Consider the following 19,307-nt stretch of genomic DNA (forward strand, 5'->3'; position numbering starts at 1 on the left):
AGGATTGGTCCTGGGAACTTGCCTACTCCATTTGAGTGGAAGCGTGGCCTGACCACCCACGGTGTGCCTATACCAGCACTTCGGTTTTTGTTTTGACTTGCCTTGGATTGCTTGATACTTTGGTTTTGACCTGGCTTGGATTTCTGGATACTCTGATTTTGGTTTTGATTTTGGTTTGGTGTAAACTACAAAAGTGTGTGTGTGCCCTTTTTACCCATTCTTTGTTTTGTGGTGTGCGTGTGGTGTGAGCGTGGTGTTTTGTCTCGAGGAAACGTGGGTGAGGCACAAAGTAAGCCCACCCCACTAAGAGCTATGTTGAAAAATTTCAAGAAAAGCATTTAAGGGAGACTATGGAGTACTATGACACCAGGAAAACTTTAAACTTTGTGTAAGATAGATTGACCAGCATTAGAGGTAGGTTGGCCATTAGAAGGAAGCTTGGACAGGTCCCCTGTTTCAAAGGTATGGCACAAGGTAACCTGTAAGCCAGGGCACCCAGACCAGCTCCAGTACATAGACACTTGGTTACAACTGGTTTTAGACTCCCCGCCCCTAACACACAGTGGTTGAGAGAACAGCAGCATAGTGGCTGGCAGAGGCAAGGAAAGACCAGCAGAGAGAGAGAAAGGAAAGAGACAGATGAAAAGAGGCAAAAAGAGGCCGGCCGTGGTGGCTCAAGCCTGTAATCCCAGCACTTTGGGAGGCCGAGACGGGTGGATCACGAGGTCAGGAGATCGAGACCATCCTGGCTGACACGGTGAAACCCCGTCTCTACTTAAAAAAAACACAAAAAACTAGCCGGGCGAGGTGGCAGGAGCCTGTGGTCCCAGCTACTCGGGAGGCTGAGGCAGGAGAATGGTGTGAACCCAGGAGGCGGAGCTTGCGGTGAGCTGAGATCCGGCCACTGCACTCCAGCCTGGGCAACAGAGCGAGACTCCGTCTCAAAAAAAAAAAAAAAAAGAGGCAAAAAGAGAGAGGAAGAGGCAGAGAGGAAGAGACAAAGAGGGAGTCAAGGAGAGACAGAAAGAGATAGGCAGAGAGAGAGAGGGACAGAGGCAAAAGGAAAGTCAAAGAGAGAGAGACAAAGTCAAAGAGAGAAAGAAAGATGATTTAACATTAACCACTGGAAGTTCCCTTAACCCAGCAGGTTTCCTAACAGGGGATCTAAATCTTAATTACCTTACGAAGGTCTGACCAGACCTAGGAGGAACTCCCTTCAGGACAGGACGATCATGGTTCCTCCTGGGTAATAAAAAAAAAAAAAGCCATCATACCAATTCTAATTTGGACAAAACAAGGTCTTATTAATAGCAAAGGATAACTAAAAACCCAAACTTACAAGGTTTTCAACAAAAGTAAAGTTTGCTAAAAGTTAACAATGTAACATGTATCACAGTAACTTCTATTCTTGTGGCCTTAGACAGTCTAGTCCACAGACATGAAAAAAAGTTCCCTTTGGAAAAGAATGGTTATCATCTTTGGGAAAAAAAGGGGGAAAAAAAGGGGGGGGGGGGGCAGAATTTATATAAAAAGAGTGTTATATGGTAAATTCTTGTCCTGAAATAAATTAACTGTTGTTTAAAAAAAGAAATGTTTGTAATAAGTCAAAAAGTTAAGGCATGTCTAAAAGTTGCCTGTAAAAGTCGTGAAAAAAAGGTTATTTAAAAAAGTGTTTAAAAATTTATGCAAAAAAATTGTATAATTTAAAAGAAACTAGACCTCCTGAATGTAAAACTATTGGAAAAAAAAAAAAAAACAGTTTATGTGCAAGGTGTATAAGAAAAGTAAAATATACCTTTAGCAAAAGGATTATAAGGAGGTATAAGAATGTATATTTTTATCTACATTAAAAAGTTTTTTAAAAATCATTGTTTTCAAGGTTTAAGCAAGTTTTAAAACATTAATTGTAAAGAAAATTCTGTGTGTAAACATATTAGCTAAAGTTAAAAAAGTATCCAGTTTTTCTGTGAACTGGACATTAAAGTAGAAGCATCGGCCGGGCGTGGTGGCTCAAGCCTGTAATCCCAGCACTTTGGGAGGCCGAGACGGGTGGATCACGAGGTCAGGAGATCGAGACCATCCTGGCTAACACGGTGAAACCCCGTCTCTACTAAAAAATACAAAAAACTAGCCGGGCGAGATGGCGGGCGCCTGTAGTCCCAGCTACTCGGGAGGCTGAGGCAGGAGAATGGCGTAAACCCGGGAGGCGGAGCTTGCAGTGAGCCGAGATTGCGCCACTGCACTCCAGACTGGGCGACAGAGCGAGACTCCGTCTCAAAAAAAAAAAAAAAAAAGAAGCATAACAAGTTTTTCTTAAAGCATCAATCTGCTCTTTAGCAAAAATTATAAAAGGTTAAAAAGAGTCTATAAAATCTTACCTTATGGTGAAATATTAAAAATTACATAAATATGTCTACAAGGTTTTATTAAAATTAGGTTTAACATTAATAACACACTAATATAAAGATAAAATTTAGCTTATCTGGGATAAAAATCATACGAGAAGCATTGTTAAATGTAAAGTAGTATTTGGCTTTCTTTGGTTTAAAAACTAATAAAAATAGGTGCTGAAGGAAATTTCTCAGTAAAAAGGCACTAAGGACTATAAAGTCCACTGCCAAGGTCCCCACATTTAAAACAAAAGGTAAATTTCTTAGAAATTATATACTTGGTTTATCTTCCACTTTCCTTTCTCTCAAAAACTAAAAGTCTTTTAGCACATGTACCACCCCTAGAATTTTCGGTAAACCAGCACCAGCCTGAAGATCACGTTCTCATCGAAAGGTGGAAAGAAGAAAAACTGGAGCCAGCTGGGGAAGGACCCTACCTTGTGCTGCTAACCACCAAGGCTGCTGTTCGTACAGCAAAAAAGGATGGACTCATTACACCTGAGTCAAGAAAACGCCACCCCCTCCAGAGTCGTGGGCCATAGTCCCAGAGGAAAACCCTATCAAACTAAAGCTAAGAAAAATCTAACTCTTTTCATCTATTCTATTACTCTTTCTTCTTTCCTTGTTCTATTGCTGACCATCTAGTTATTAACATAACCAAGTCAATTTTGCCTCAAATTATTGCATTTAATGCTCGCCTTGTTATACCCTGTGGGGACTTGCCAAGTCAAAGACAGCTCTCTACTTCAGAAAAGTACTTCTGTCCCTCCTGACTCTCCTCAGACTAGGCATTAGTAAACTAGGACCATTTAATCCGTGGAGATTTCGATAAAGACCCCAGTGCCAACCAGGAGTCTTGCCCCCCCATGTAGAGCTTTCATGCCATAGTTGGTCCAACGTTCTGTGGACCACTAAAGAACAGGGATGGACTGCCCCAACCTTTTTTTGTAATTTCCTAAAACCATACATTCATTTTACTAGAGGATCATAGAAGTTAAAGACTTAAAACAAACTCTAGCAATTAAGACAGGATACCAAGATGCAAATACCTGGTTAAAATGGATCAAATATTCCATCTGCACGTTAAACAAAAGCAATTGTTATGATTGTGCACCTGGCAGGCCAGAGGCCCAGATTGTCCCCTTTCCACTAAGGTGGTCCTCCAGTCGACCAGGCATAGGCTGCATAGTAGCTCTTTTCCAGGATTCTACAGCCTGGAGTAATAAGTCATGCCAAGCTCTCTCTCTGCTATATCCCAAAGTCCAGCACCCTGTGGGTCAGCCCCCAAGGGCCATCCAGCCTCCGTCTCCCACTAAGTTCACTTTGTGTCTCTCCCGACAGGGAGGAAACTTAGCATTCCTTGGAGACCTGAAGGGATGCAGTGAGCTGAAGAATTTTCAAGAGCTTATCAATTGGTCAGCCTAGTTACTAATGCCCAGTCTGAGGAGAGTCAGGAGGGACAGAAGTACTTTTCTGAAGTAGAGAGCTGTCTTTGACTTGGCAAGTCCCCACAGGATATAACAAGAGGAGCATTAAATGCAATAGTTTGAGGTGAAATTAACTTACTCTGAGCAGATGGGTGGTGGTATTGTGGTGGATCTTTACTAGGCACTCTGCTGAATAACTTGAGTGGCATTTGTACTTTAGTCCAATTGGCTATCCCTTTCACCCTGACATTTCATCAACCAGAAGAAAAAAAAATTAGACATCGTAAAGTGAGAGAAGCCCCTTATTGATCTTTTGACTCCCATGTCTATTTAGACACAATTGGAGTCCCACGAGGAATACCAGATCAATTTAAAGCTTGAAATCAAATAGCTGCAGGATTTAAGTCAGTATTTTGGTGGGTGACAGTTAATAAAAATGTAGATTAGATAAACTACATGTATTACAACCAACAGCAACGAGGTTTCCATGAGTTAAAAGAAAAACTCATGTCGGCCCCAGCCCTGAGGCTACCTGACCTAACAAAACTCTTTACACTCTATGTGTCAGAAAGAGAAAAAAAATGGCAGTTGGAGTTTTAACCCAGACTGTGGGGCCCTGGCCAAGGCCAGTGGCCTATCTCTCAAAACAACTAGACAGTTTCCAAAGGTTGGCTCCCACGTCTAAGGGCCCTAGCAGCAATGGCCCTGTTAGCACAAGAAGCAGATAAACTAACCCTTAGGCAAAACCTGAATATAAAGGCCCCCCATGCTGTGGTAACTTTAATAAATACCAAAGGACATCATTGGTTAACAAATGCTAGATTAACCAAGTACCAAAGCTTGCTAAGTGAAAATCCCCACATAACCACTGAAGTTTGCAAACATCTTAAACCCCACCACCTTGCTCCCTGTATCAAAGAGCCCAGTTGAACATAACTGTGTAGAGGTGTTGGATTCAGTTTATTCTGGCAGGCCCAACCTCCGAGAACATCCTTAAACATCAACAGACTGTGAGCGAACGTGGATGGGAGCAGCTGCGCCAACCCCTGCAAAGTTCTGAAGAAGACGAAACGCCCTGCTCCAGTCACACCCGGAAGCTGACTGGTCCATGCATAGCCAAAGCATGAGGAAACTCATCGCAGGACTCATTTGCCTTAAAATTTGAACTTGTACAGTAAAGACTTCAACTGACCTTCCTCAGACTGAGGGCTGTCCCCAGTGTATACATCAAGTCACTGAGGTAAGACAAAAGGTTGCTACGGTCCTATTATTTTACGGTTATTATAAGTGTACTGGAACTCTAAAAAGAACTTGTTTGTATAATGTTATTCTATACAAGGTACATAGCCCAGGAAATGACCAACCTGATGTGTGTTATGACCCATCTGAGCCTCCCATGACCACAGTTTTTAAAATAAGATTAAGAACTGAAGACTGGTAGGGGCTCATAAATGATACGAGTAAAGTGTCAGCCAAAACAGAAAAAAAAAAAAAAAAGGCAGTACCCAAACAAGTCACCTTAAAATTTGATGCATGTGTTTTCATTAATAGTAATAAGTTAAAAATAAGGTGTAGTTCTCTTAATTAGAAAACAGGCTATATGGCAGAAAATAAGTACATCTGTCGTAAATTAAGACTGTGTGGAAATAAATGTAAATACTGGTCTTGTGTCATTTAGGCCACTTGGATTAAAAAAAAAAAAAATGAAAAGGATCCAGTCCACCTTCAGAAAGGAAAAAATGGCCCTTCCTGTACTAAGGGATAATGTAACCCCTTAAAGCTAGTAATAACCAATCCCCTTAATCCTCGCTGGAAAAAAAGGGGAACGTGTAACCCTAAAAATTGATGGAGCTAGACTGGATCTTCAAGTAAATATCACGGTTTGAGAAAAAGTTTATAAATGCTCTCCTGAGCCAGTATTTCAAACCTTCTATGATAAACTAAAAGCGCCAGTACCAGGAATTCCAGGAAAAACAAGAAATTTGTTTTTGCAATTAGCCGAGCATGTAGCATAATCTCTCAGTGTCACTTCATGTCATGTATGTGGAGGAACTGTAATAGGAGATCAATGGCCATAGGAAGCCCAAGAATTAGTACCTACAGACTCGGTTCCTGATGAATTCCCAGCTCAAAAGAATCACCCTGATAATTTCTAGGTTCTAAAAGCCTCAATTATTGGACAACATTGCATAGCTAGAGAAGAAAAAGAATTCACTCATCCCGTAGGATGAATTAGTTGTCTGAGACAGAAACTAAGTATAATAGTACCACAAAAACAGTCACTTGGTGGAGTTCAAATCACACAGAGAGAAATCCATTTAGTAAATTCCCAAAGTTGCAAACTGTGTGGACCCACCCAGAGTCCCACCAGGACTCGACAGCCCCCACTGGATTATACTGGATATGTGGGCATAGAGCTTATGCCAAATTACCTGACCAGTGGGCAGGTAGTTGTGTTATTGGCACTATTAAACCATCTTTCTTCCTACTGCCCATAAAAACAGGTGAACTCCTGGGCTTCCTTGTCTATGCTTCCCGCGAAAAGAGAAGCATAGTTATAAGAAATGGAAAAAAATGGTAAATGGCCCCCTCAGAGAATTACACAATATTATAGGCCTGCTACTTAGGCACAAGACGGCTCATGGGGATACCAGGCCCCCATTTAGATGATCAACCAAATCATACGTTTACAAGCTGTCTTAAAAATAATCGCTAATAAAACCAGCAGAGCTTTGACTATTCTGGTCTGGCAAGAAACTCAGATGAGAAATGCTATCTATCAAAATAGATTAGCTCTCGACTACTTGCTAGCAGCTGAAGGAGAGGTCTATACAAAATTTAACCTAATTGATGCCTACACATAGATAATCAAGGGCTAGTAGTTATAGACATAGTTAGAGATATGACAAAACTGGCACATGTGCCCGTGCAAGTGTGGCATTGACTTAATCCTAGGGCCATGTTTAGAAAATGGTTCCCAGCACTAGGAGGATTTAAAACTCTTATACTAAGAGTTATAATAGTAATAGGAACCTACTTACTGCTCCCTTGTTTGCTACCTGTACTTCTTCAAATGATAAAAAGTTTCATCACTACCTTAGTTCACCAAAATGCTTCAGCACAAGTGTACTATATGAATCACTATCAATCTGTCTTGCAAGAAGACATGGGTAGTAAAAATGAAAGTGAGAACTCCCACTATTGAGTGAGAGTCTCAAAAGTGGGGAATAAGGGAGGAGACCACCCCTCATATCATCTTATGCCCAATTTCTGCCTCCAAAGAAAGAAGTAAAAACTAAAAGGCAGAAATGAAATCCATGGGCAGACAGCCTGGCGCCGCACCCTGGGCCTGGTAATTAAAGATCGACCCCTGACCTAATTGGTTATGTTATCTGTAGATTACAGACATTGTATAGAAATGCACTGTGAAAACCCCTATCTTGTTTTGTTCTGATCTAATTACCGGTGCATGCAGCCCCCAGTCAGCACCCCTGCTCCACTTGCTCAATCAATCACGACCCTCTCACATGCACCCCCTCGGAGTTATGAGCCCTTAAAAGGGACAGGAATTGCTCACTCAGGGAGCTCGGCTTTTGAGACAGGAGTCTTGCCGATGTCCCTGGCCGAATAAACCCCTTCCTTCTTTAACTTGGTGTCTGAGGAGTTTTGTCTGTTGCTTGTCCTGCTACACTAGCACTGTCACTGTGTAACACTGAAAACAAATTTTAAAAGCAAAACCAGTTTTGGGTCAGTGTGGTGGCTCATGCCTGTAATCCCAGCACTTTGGGAGGCAGAGGCAGGCAGACTGCCTGAGTCGAGGAGTTTGAGAGCAGCTTGGTCAGCATAGCAAGACCCTATCTCTATAAAAAGAAAAAAAGAAAAGTAAATCCAGTTTAATGAAGACCTTAAATGCCCAGTTGAAGAGTTGATCGCCCCAACAATGGGATAACTTTGAGTAAGAAAATGACTTTAGGTTGGGTGCAGTAGCTCATACCTGTAATCCTAACACTCTGGGAGGCTGAGGCAGGATGATCACTTGAGCCCAGGAGTTCAAGACTAGCCTGGGCAACATGACGAGACCTCATCTCTACAAAAAATACAAAAATTAGCCTGGTGTGGTGGTGCGTGCCTGTAGTCCTAGCTACTCAGGAGGCTGAGGTGGGAGGCTCCTCAGGTTGAGGCTGCAGTGAGCCATGATGCCACCACTGTACTCCAGCCTGAGCAACAGTGAAACCTCATCTCAAAAAAAAAAAAAAAAGACTTTAATGTCTGTATTTTAGACAAAGTGCTTTTCTGTGTGCAGGATAAATTTGATAGAGATTGGCTGGTAGCTAAGAGATTGGTTAAGGAAACTGATAGTAAGCCTAGTGATGGCAGAGGAATTGGAGAGAAAATTTGGTCTTAGAGATTAGAACAATTGAGGACTTTTTCTTGTTATTATTATTTTATGTATTATTTATGTATTTTTTATTTTTATAGAGATAGGGTCTTGCCATGTTACCCTGGTCTCGAATTCCTGGGCTCTGGCAATCGTCCTGCCTTGTCCTCCCAAAGTGCTGGGATTACAGGCATGGGCCACCATGCCTGGCCAAGGACTTCTCGGTGGCTGATCAGATATAAGGGGCAAGAAAAGGAAATTTAGTAGGTATCTCTCACTTTTCCATCTGCCCAGAATCCCTTCTTTTAGGCACTGCTCACTCAACCACTCCATGAAATTCTGGTGGCACAGCAAATTCATGTCCTCAAAACTGAAGGAGGTATGTCTCCCAAGTTGGCCATTCAGAGCACTCCTTGAATGGCCAGTGTATTTACTTCACAGATGTAACCCAAAATGAATGAAACCTTTCTTCCAATGTAGCTGGGGGAATATGCTTTCTCTGTAAGTTTTGGGATGTCAGAGGCCACAATACTGCCATGCAGATAGGGCCTATCAAGAGATAAAGAGTCAGACATGGCTGGGCCTGGTGGCTCACACCTATAATCCCAACACTTTGGGAGGCTGAAACAGGAGGATTGCTTGAGCTCAGGAGATTGAGACAGGCCTGGGCAACATGGAGAAACCCCGGATCTACAAAAAAAAACACACAAAAAATGAGCCAGGCGTGGTGTAGTACACGCCTGTATGTAGTGTACGCCTGGTGCCTGTAGTCCCAGCTACTTGCGCAGGGCTGAGGTCAAGGAGGCTTGAGCCCAGGAAGTCAAGGCTGCAGTGAGCTGTGATGGCACCACTGCACTCCAGCCTGGATAACAAAGTGAGACCCTGTCTCAAAAAAAAAAAGAAAAAAGTTAATAATTGACATTAGTTTGTTTATACATAGGCAAAATATATTGAAATTGTAAACCCATATGTCACAATCCTTTAAGCTCAATGTATAAATATTATGTCTATTTATAAATCTCATTATTTTTGTATAAAAACATAGACAATCACTTTCACTTATGCTCTGCTATGGTTTAATTCACAAGCATTAACAGACTAAATATTGCTTAAATATTTAACACCATTTGCATAATCAACTAATCACATTTTCTTAGACATTTTAAACTACAATTACAAATGTAATATATCTAACATCTAGCCAGTGAAATTTTTATAAACACATAACTCTTGCAAATATAATACCAATAAACCAATCATACATGTGGTCACGAAATTCCCTTAAATGTTTCATACATCTCGAAGGCTGACAAAGCACACAACACCCCAATAATGATAACTTTCACAAAAACAATGAAACTGTGTTAATTTACCATCTTTATATTAAAGGTTCCAAATTGTGGCCAACGTGAAGATGCGCCACTCAGCTATTCCTTCAAGCAAGGACTCTGCCCTGCTTAGGACCTCAGCTGCAGTCATGCCCTTCCCAGGGCAGCCCACATCTAGTAACTCAGGGAGGAAGGGAGGAGTATAAACGTCGTAAGGGTGACACAGTCTGACCTACAATACTGGCTACATAGTTTTCTGTCTCATGATCTGCTTCTGGAAAACCTACTGCAACACAAATTAACTCATAAAACCAATGTGAACACAATTGTCATCTCAGATGTCCTACAGCAACTGAGGCTGCAAATTTGGGGTTTCAGTCACAATTTTTATTACTGCTTCCAGTGATTATTTGACTTGAGCCACACATTAACAAACTGAGTCCTTTTTTTTTTCCCCAAGAACTGAGAGAGGTACTGAGTCCTTTTTAATGGTGAGGCTCAGCCTCCATACCTAATACATTACTGTAATATTATTCACAATAGTTTTCTGCCTAATATAAATCAAGTATGCACATAAACACAGTTTGTAGTTCCCACAACCAGCATAAATTAGCCGGACATGGTGGCATGCACCTGTAGTCCCAGCTACTCAGGAGACTGAGGTGGGAAGATCATTTGAGCCCAGGAGGCTGAGGTTGCATGGAGCCAAGATCGTGCCACTGCACTCCAGCATGGGCAACTGAGTGAGACCTGACTCAAAAAGCAAAAACAAAAAAAGTGTATACAATAGCTTCCCAGCCTACATTATGTATTTAATAAATTCTAGCTATGTATTACTGGTCTGAGTTCTACATTGTATTTTTTCTTATCTGTCTCATCAACATTCTATAATAATTTGACAAAACGATTACAAAAAAAGTTACGTTTCATGAACTTTAATTATGAGACACTTCAGATTTGGGGCCCTATATTAATCCATTCTCACATTGCTATAAAGAAATACAGAGACTGGGTAATTTATAAAGGAAAGAGATTTAATTGACTCAGTTGCCCATGGCTGGGCAGCCTCACAAAATTTTCCAATCATGGAGGAAGGGGAAGTAGGCATGTCTTACAGGACAGGTCTTACATGGTGGAAGGTGAGAGACAGCATGTGACACCGCAGGAAAAACTACCATTTATAAAACCATCAGATCTTGTGAGAATTCACTCACTATCAGAACAGCATGGGAGAAACCGTCCTCATAATCTAATCACTTTAATCCCTCCATACGTGGGGATTATAATTCGATGTAAGATTTGGGTAGCGACATAGAGTCAAATCATATCAGGACCTAATTCCTGATAAACACTACTCCGCCTATCAGTTTAGTATTTTGGGTTTTCCCTCTTCATGAAGATGTAAACTAGATGTGTAAAGATTGGTTTGGGAGCCTATTGCAAGGACAGAAAACCAAACACCACATGTTCTCACTCATAGGTGGGAATTGAACAATGAGATCACTTGGACACAGGAAGGGGAACATCACACACCGGGACCTGGCGTGGGGTGCGGGGAGAGGGGAGGGATAGTGTTAGGAGATATACCTAATGTAAATGACGAGTTAACGAATTGCAGCACACCCACATGGCACATGTATACATATGTAACAAACCTGCACGTTGTGCACATATACCCTAGAACTTAAAGTATAATAATAAAAATAAATAAATAATTAAAAAATTGGTTTGGAAGCACATGTGTAAAATGTTTTTCTAAAATATGAAACAAGAAAATATATTATTCCAATATTATTCCGAAGCGAGACAACTCCTGCAATTACAAAATAAAATCCTTTGCTCTTCAAGCAAGATTGTACCCCCTTCCCAAAAACGATATATGCATTTATGGTTAAAGTTCAAATGAAACTGATTTAATAGGAATAATTTTAAAATAATAATGAGAATATATGGACAGCTTACTATACAGTGAGATGATGTTGTAAATGACTTTAAAACATTTGGAACTAAATGTCAGTCCTAGGAAATTGTCTATGCACTCCTGTAAATTGTCTTATTAAGGGTTAGGTTTCTTTCAACAGTTTAGATATTTGATCAGAAGCATACTTAAGAAAAACGAAAGCTGCCCTTGCTTTTGACCCCAAGTTGGGAATTTTCTGTCATTGGCGCAGTGCCTGAAAATACGATCCAATCTTCATTTAGTCATTTCTACGGAGTTTGGAAAGGCTAAAATATTGCAAATAATAGGACCTACTCGTACTTTCCCCCCTTAAGAAGCGTATCTATTTCAAGGTGCCTATTTGGAAAAACAGATTCCAGGTCTCCACCACGCAACTTAACACAAAATGAAAGCACATAACCTGCAGCCTTTGGCTGTGGTGTTTCTGAGAACAAGGAAGGGCACAGAACCATGGCTTAAAATACCCGAAAGCTGCAGCCCACAAAGAGAGTAATTCAGGGCGGGCTGGCCGTTCCCTCCAGGCAACTGTTCAGTGCAGGCGGCCAGGCGTTCCTGCGGGGAGGGCGCCACTGTGATGCTAAGACATCAACGGACTTTCTGCTTGCCCGTGGACGCCGCTGTCCCTATCCAGTCCTGTACTGCGGCTCCCCAGACTACTCTGGGCCACCCAAGAGGTCTGGCAGGGTCTGCGCCGGATCAGCGCCTGCTCGTCAGGCTCAGCCCTCCGCACAGCCGAGGCCGGCCAGGCCCCTAGACACTCCGTCGTCGGGTGTGGGGCGGAGAAGCAAAGGACGAGTTTTCTTCCCAGATTCCAGTGGGAAACCAAGAAAAGGAGGTGGCGGCTGTATAAACTGGACCCGGGTAAGGCCTGCGGGAACAAAAGAGGTGGCGAATGCACAGCAGCCGAGGTTCTGCGTGCTCCTTTGGGGCCACCACGAATCCCCGTGAATCACCCTCGTCCGGGCCGAGCGGGAGAAATGATGAAAATGCAGATTCATGGGTTGCACTCCAGCCCTACAGTATCACCAACCGTATCTGGCAGTACCCAGGAACCTGCATTCTCGACGAGCGCCCGGGCCGACGGGGCTAGTAAAGTTTGGGAACAATTGCTTCGTACCCAGCCGCTCCGCTATCACCAAGGTAGCACGGCCACTGCAGCCACGGCTGGGCTGCGCCTCAACCGAGCTTGGTCCTCTCCTTTGGTCCCGCCCCGCTGCTCAGCGCGGATTGGTGGCGGGGTACAAATCTGGCGCTGATTGGGCGGCGGTAGAGTCGCTCGTGAAGACTGTAGGGTTCGGGTCCTCTAGAGTGCTAAATTTATCTTCAGACCAGCGACCGCGCCAGCCGCGAATCGGATATCTATGGAGATGGCCTAGGCGGTATCCCTGAGCTGAGAGCATCACCCCGTCCCCGAATCCTCCGTTTCTCTGTTTTGTTTTTCTATTCCCCTCCCCCTCCAGTCCACGACGACTGGCTGTTGACCCCGTTCAGGCCTCGGTGAAGGTGAGGAGCAGAGCCGCCGCCGCGGCTAAGCGGTGCGCTGTGAAATGGCCGCTTCCTGGAACTGCCTAAAATGGCGGTCGCGGGCTCAGCTGGGGACCGCGGCGCTGCTGTGCAGCCCAGCCGCGGCGAAGACCATTCTCTCCATCGCTGATGGAGATGAAATAGAGAGATGGTGTTGGGTGCTGAGACGTTTTCATGTGGTCTTTAGCAGAGGCCACCGCCCGGGGACGCGAGAGGAGTCCTGAGGCGAGGGTGGGCTGCGACTGGTAGGGAGCCCCCCCTAGTCGTGGTGGTCTTTGGGCAGCGCGCACCTATGACAGGGAGGAGCTGAGGGATAGTTGGCCCTGGCTCCACATCCAGGTGACCGTTTAAAAAAGCATTTAGGTGTTGGAAGGAGCATCGTTTCCCACCTTTCTGGCTGGCCTGCAGTCAGAGCCTGCCCTCCTGCCCTAAGGGTATTGTTCCCAGCCGGAACCGCCCGAGGGTAGGGAAGAAAGGATTGTGATACCTGTCAGTTTGCCCAGAGGGAGATTACGGAAGTTTTCCGCGCTCTTCAGGGAGTGGAAAGGAAACTTTACTCTCAGAGGAGTAGATTCTTTGTCCTCGAGAAATTCGGGGAAACACCTTTGAAGAGGTGGGGATGAGGACCTCCTTTCTGAAAACAAAAGCTTCCTACTCTTCTGTGTCTTTCTCTGGCAACGAGGGAGACGGATCCTAATCTTTTACGTGAACCAGCAGCTCCATAAAGTTCCCCGTTGCAAAATCCAAATGGAGCCTGTGGAAGGAGAATCTGCTTTTTTGCTCCCAATAAGAAGTAGGGCTTTCTGCTGTTGCTAGTATGAGACCCTCGACTTTCTGGCAGTTGTAACCCATTGTTCATTTGTTTTTCTGCATAGCCCAATTCCTAGTAACCAGATTTTTTAGTAGTTGGGGAATTAAAAGTATTCAGGAACACACAAGTAATGGCTAGACACGTGGGCTATGCAGTCACACTTCTTGGGCTCTGAACTTGGTTTTTCACTTATAAGAGGTGTAGCGAAATATGTTAACCTGTGTGTATCTACCTCTAAAATGGGGTTATAAATAGTCCTTGTCTCTTCATCGATGAGATAGTCTATATGAGGGATTTAGCAGTAATTGGCATGCAGTAAAAAAATCATCACTCATTAAATATTGTTTACCTGAGGAGATTGGTTATTGGGGGGCTAAAAATGATTGTAATGAAAGGATTGTTTCATGTAATAGTTCTATGTATAATTCCATTTTAGATTCAAGGCCTAGTTTTAGAGACATTGATGAGGCTGTACTTTTAAAAATTAGATTTAGTTTTAAGTTCTTGAAAGTGTGTTGTTTTGTTGTTGTTGTTAACATGTTTCTATGAAGTCAGTAAGTGGGGGAACATCTCAAAGCAGCCAAATTGCCAGCATATTAAACAGGATGAAAATGTTAGAATTTTTACTATGCTAAGCATCTTCTCTCAGTCCAAGATCTGCATTGCAGTAAAGAATCATTCGCATTGCTTAGATCCAGAAAGAGTGAGCCCTTCGGCCGGGCGCGGTGGCTCAAGCCTGTAATCCCAGCACTTTGGGAGGCCAAGACGGGCGGATCATGAGGTCAGGAGATCGAGACCATCCTGGCTAACAAGGTGAAACCCCGTCTCTACTAAAAATACAAAAAAAAACTAGCCGGGCGAGGTGGTGGGTGCCTGTAGTCCCAGCTACTGGGGAGGCTGAGGCAGGGGAATGGCGTAAACCCGGGAGGCGGAGCTTGCAGTGAGCTGAGATCCGGCCACTGCACTCCAGCCTGGGCGACAGAGCGAGACTCCATCTCAAAAAAAAAAAAAAAAAAAAAAAGAGTGAACCCTTCTTACGGGTTTATAGTTAGTTCTTGTTACTGTGTCTAATTTTAATTTTTCTCGTTGTAGGCTTTTGGTTACTCCCCTTCCCACCCCATTCCTTAATTTTATTCTTTTGAAGAGTGCATTTCAAGCTGCCAAGGTGGAGAGAGGGATTACAGAAAGGAGAACACCTTATTTCAGGTATCTTACCTTCTACCCCTTAATAGGAGAACCATTTTGACTCAGGATCTAACATGAGAATACAAAATTTACTCTATAGCCAGGTTATAAAGTTTAAATCAAAAGTAGCTATATTTGGATAGACATAATTTGTATGCCTTAATTTGTAGAGTGAACAGTATTCTTTAGCAATCCTTAGATTGCATTATTCTTTTAATTTTGATTTGTTTTATTATATGAGAAATAAACCTCTTAACTGAGAGTTTGTATTTTTTTAGATCCTGGTTAAGTACTTCACCTGTTGTATAAATAGAATGCAGAGTAATTTGTAAAAATATATGTTACTTTCATTGAGTCTTAATTTGGATAATATAAACATTTATATAATTTAAGTCCAGAGAAACAGTACCTAACTTTTGATATACAATTTATTCTTCATTGTTAACAAAGCATTTGGGATACAGTAGAATTATGTTTATGTATCTCGTAAAACTTGGAACTGTGTGTGTATTTAATTCACTTCTTCAGAATTGTTGCTAACCCTGAAGGGACTTCAGAAGATACATAATAGTATCAACAACTAATACATCTAATGGCAGTAGGCATCGAAAGCTAAAAGAGATTTCACAGTACTACATACCATGAGACAGGGCTGATAAATTGTGGCCCATGCTGTTTGGTTTTGTACGTAAAGTTTTATTGGAACACACCCGTGCCCGTTCTTTCATGTCTTGTCTATGGCTGCTGTCATGTTACAACTACACAGTTGAGTAGTTGCAACAGAGACTATATGGTCCTTTACAAAAAAAGCCTGCCAACCCCTGCCATGGGACGTATTCTTCAAGGTCCCTTTCTTAAAAATATGTATAACAACTCTTAATAATTTCTTGGCTCAATGATTCCCAAATTATGTTTTATAGAATATTAATATTCTCTAAGTTAATAAATGTTTTGAGAAAAAGATGGAAGCTAATAGTAGTTTTTCTTTATGGTTGATTTTAATATGTTTAAATATGAGATTAAGACTACTAAACTCATTTCTATAGCTTTTATTTTTATGTGATAATCTACCTTTAAGAAAAGGTGTGCCATACCTGAGAGCACCAGGAAGTCGCATGAGAGATCACCTGATACATGAACGTATGATGTTCCATCTGCGCATTGATGGATAGGCAGCGTTTAGAAATTAACTGATGTGTTGCTATATATCATCTCTTTGATGATTGCTCGTCTTCTTTGTATCCTGTCTTAAAGTTTCATCACATTTGCGATACTCAATGTCTGTTCTAAATTAACCATGTTTTGTACCACAAACTCATTGTCCATGGATCTGTTGCTGAAACAAGGGAGTCTTAAACAAGAAGTGGAATCTTTCTGTTATCAGATTGTGTCTGAATCAAATGATCAGAAGGTTGGGATATTACAAAGTGAAGATAAACAGCTGCAACCTTCAGTTTCTAAAAAATCAGAAGGTGAGCTTTCCAAGATCAAATTTATATCCAATTCCAACAAAATAACATTTAGTAAAAAACCAAAAAGAAGAAAATATGATGAAAGTTATTTGTCTTTTGGATTTACTTACTTCGGGAATAGAGATGCACCTCATGCTCAGTGTGTATTATGTAAGAAAATTTTATCGAATAGCTCTTTAGCCCCTAGTAAGCTTCGAAGACATTTGGAAACTAAGCATGCTGCATATAAAGACAAAGACATAAGCTTTTTCAAGCAACATCTTGATTCACCTGAAAATAATAAACCCCCAACACCTAAAATTGTGAATACAGATAATGAAAGTGCTACAGAAGCATCATACAATGTAAGTTACCATATAGCATTGAGTGGAGAGGCTCATACTATTGGAGAATTGCTTATCAAACCTTGTGCAAAAGATGTAGTGATGCGGATGTTTGATGAACAATATAGTAAAAAGATAGATGCAGTACAGCTATCAAACAGTACTGTTGCACGTCGAATTAAGGATCTAGCTGCTGACATTGAAGAAGAGCTTGTTTGTAGACTGAAAATTTGTGATGGGTTTTCACTGCAACTAGATGAATCAGCTGATGTTTCAGGACTTGCTGTGCTGCTTGTGTTTGTTCGTTATAGGTTTAATAAGTCTATTGAGGAAGACCTACTCCTGTGTGAATCTTTGCAAAGTAATGCTACCGGTGAAGAAATATTCAACTGTATCAACAGTTTTATGCAGAAACATGAAATTGAATGGGAAAAATGTGTTGATGTTTGTAGTGATGCTTCTAGGGCAATGGATGGGAAAATTGCCGAGGCTGTCACCTTAATAAAATATGTGGCTCCCGAGAGCACCAGTAGTCACTGCCTATTATATAGACATGCACTAGCAGTTAAAATAATGCCTACATCTCTAAAAAATGTGCTAGACCAGGCAGTACAAATCATCAATTATATTAAAGCTCGACCACATCAATCCAGACTATTAAAAATTTTATGTGAGGAAATGGGTGCTCAGCACACAGCACTTCTTCTAAATACAGAGGTGAGGTGGCTTTCTCGAGGTAAAGTTCTTGTAAGACTTTTTGAACTTCGTCGTGAACTTTTGGTTTTCATGGATTCTGCTTTTCGACTATCTGATTGTTTAACAAATTCGTCTTGGCTGCTAAGACTTGCGTATCTTGCAGATATTTTTACTAAATTAAATGAAGTTAATTTGTCAATGCAAGGAAAAAATGTGACTGTTTTTACAGTATTTGATAAAATGTCGTCATTGTTAAGAAAGTTGGAATTTTGGGCCTCATCTGTAGAAGAAGAAAACTTTGATTGTTTTCCCACACTCAGTGATTTTTTGACTGAAATTAATTCTACAGTTGATAAAGATATTTGCAGTGCCATTGTGCAGCACCTAAGGGGTTTGCGCTCTACTCTGTTAAAATACTTTCCTGTAACAAATGACAATAATGCTTGGGTTAGAAATCCATTTACAGTTACTGTTAAACCAGTTTCATTAGTAGCACGGGACTATGAGAGCCTGATTGATTTAACATCTGATTCTCAAGTGAAACAGAATTTCAGTGAACTTTCATTAAATGATTTTTGGAGTAGCCTAATTCAGGAATACCCAAGCATTGCAAGGCGTGCAGTGCGTGTACTTCTTCCTTTTGCTACAATGCACCTGTGTGAAACGGGGTTTTCATATTACGCTGCAACAAAAACAAAATATAGGAAAAGACTTGATGCTGCACCTCATATGCGAATCCGACTTAGCAACATTACACCTAATATTAAGCGGATATGTGATAAAAAGACACAAAAACACTGTTCTCATTAAAATTGGAGGAGTTTGCATGTCTCATGATAACCAAATGTAAGATGAAAATAAAAGATGATTTACTTCATCTCTGGTATTTGGGGGTTTTAAATAAAATAATTCAATTTTTTATACTATTTCGATTTTAAGAAAGCTAAAGAATCAAAAATTTTAAACATATTGTGTTATTATTGGTATTTCTTTACATTGTAATTGTAAAGGGTTCCGTGATCATAACTGGGAAATAGTGATCTACAAGATGAAGTCCCAGTCCTGTAACATCTCTCTTCAGGATCTAATCCCTACCAATCTTTCCCTGTCTACCCTGCAGCTCTCCAATCCCATGGAACTTATTGCCATTCCCTAAATATATCACACTGTTTTATGGTTTCAGGTCTCAAAAAACGATTCTGTCCCCGTCTTACTTTCTGATAGGCTTCTATTTGCTTCAACACTTTGACTTGTAGGTACTTTCATTCTCTGTATCTTCCTATTTTGATCCTGTTTCACACTTGTATTTAATGTTTGTGTCTGTCTCTGCTGTGAACTCCTTGATGGTCTCATGGTTCCCAATGTTTTCAGACTGAGCTCTTACCAAGTCTCATCCAAATCTGTATCTTCATTATCGAGTCTCATCCAAATCTGTATCTTCATTATCTGGAAAAAGGCTTTACTAAATTAGATGCTCAATAAAGGAAAAAAATGTTGGTGAAAGTGAACCAACAAAAAATGGAAGAGGGGATTTCCTACATTCATTGATTGCTATGGTAGCAGGTGTACGCACTGCTACCCTTTGGGTTTTTTGGCTCACTTATTCTATTAACTAGAGTTCAATGTGGCCATTATGCAGAAGTCATCGAGGATTGTCATAGTTTTATGATTCAGGCTGAACTATTGAGGGAGAGGGGATGAAGTATGAAGAGCATTTTCGGATACTTTGTTTTTTTTCTCAGTTCCTATATAGATTATTGTAAATTCCACATATAGTATAAATTAATGAGACTTTACTGTAGTCAGAGATGCT

The 19,307-nt window shown here is 41.4% G+C and overlaps 1 protein-coding gene and 1 long non-coding RNA gene across 4 annotated transcripts in view; one reads left to right on the forward strand and one right to left on the reverse strand.

Moving 5' to 3' along the window:
* LOC117080373 overlaps positions 1 to 12,639 on the reverse strand; it is a 32,007-nt gene extending 19,368 nt beyond the window's left edge. The window contains exons 1-2 of the long non-coding RNA XR_004435807.1: positions 12,514 to 12,639; positions 1,180 to 1,242 (exon numbers count right to left, since the gene is read on the reverse strand). This is a non-coding gene — a long non-coding RNA (uncharacterized LOC117080373). The remainder of the gene's footprint in view (positions 1 to 1,179; positions 1,243 to 12,513) is intronic.
* On the forward strand, positions 12,640 to 18,371 carry ZBED5 (zinc finger BED-type containing 5). 3 transcript variants are annotated; one of them, XM_033205361.1, is made up of 3 exons: positions 12,640 to 12,986; positions 14,911 to 15,024; positions 16,050 to 18,371. In XM_033205361.1, exon 3 carries the CDS (start codon positions 16,301 to 16,303, stop codon positions 18,302 to 18,304), a length of 2,004 nt encoding a protein of 667 aa, XP_033061252.1. In that variant the 5' UTR covers positions 12,640 to 12,986; positions 14,911 to 15,024; positions 16,050 to 16,300; the 3' UTR covers positions 18,305 to 18,371. The 3 variants fall into 3 exon arrangements, with proteins under 3 accessions (XP_033061252.1, XP_033061253.1, XP_033061255.1); XM_033205362.1 differs by having other exon boundaries at positions 16,082 to 18,371; XM_033205364.1 differs by having other exon boundaries at positions 16,087 to 18,371.
* Positions 18,372 to 19,307: the final 936 nt, after the last annotated feature.

The sequence above is a fragment of the Trachypithecus francoisi genome, unplaced genomic scaffold (genome assembly GCF_009764315.1).
Source record: "Trachypithecus francoisi isolate TF-2019V2 unplaced genomic scaffold, Tfra_2.0 Lachesis_group8, whole genome shotgun sequence".
Classification (NCBI taxonomy): Eukaryota; Metazoa; Chordata; class Mammalia; order Primates; family Cercopithecidae; genus Trachypithecus; species Trachypithecus francoisi.

What these genes read in the sequence shown, in the direction of transcription:
- ZBED5 (XM_033205361.1), top strand. Translation starts at nt 16,301, where the DNA reads ATGTTTTGTACCACAAACTCATTGTCCATGGATCTGTTGCTGAAACAA.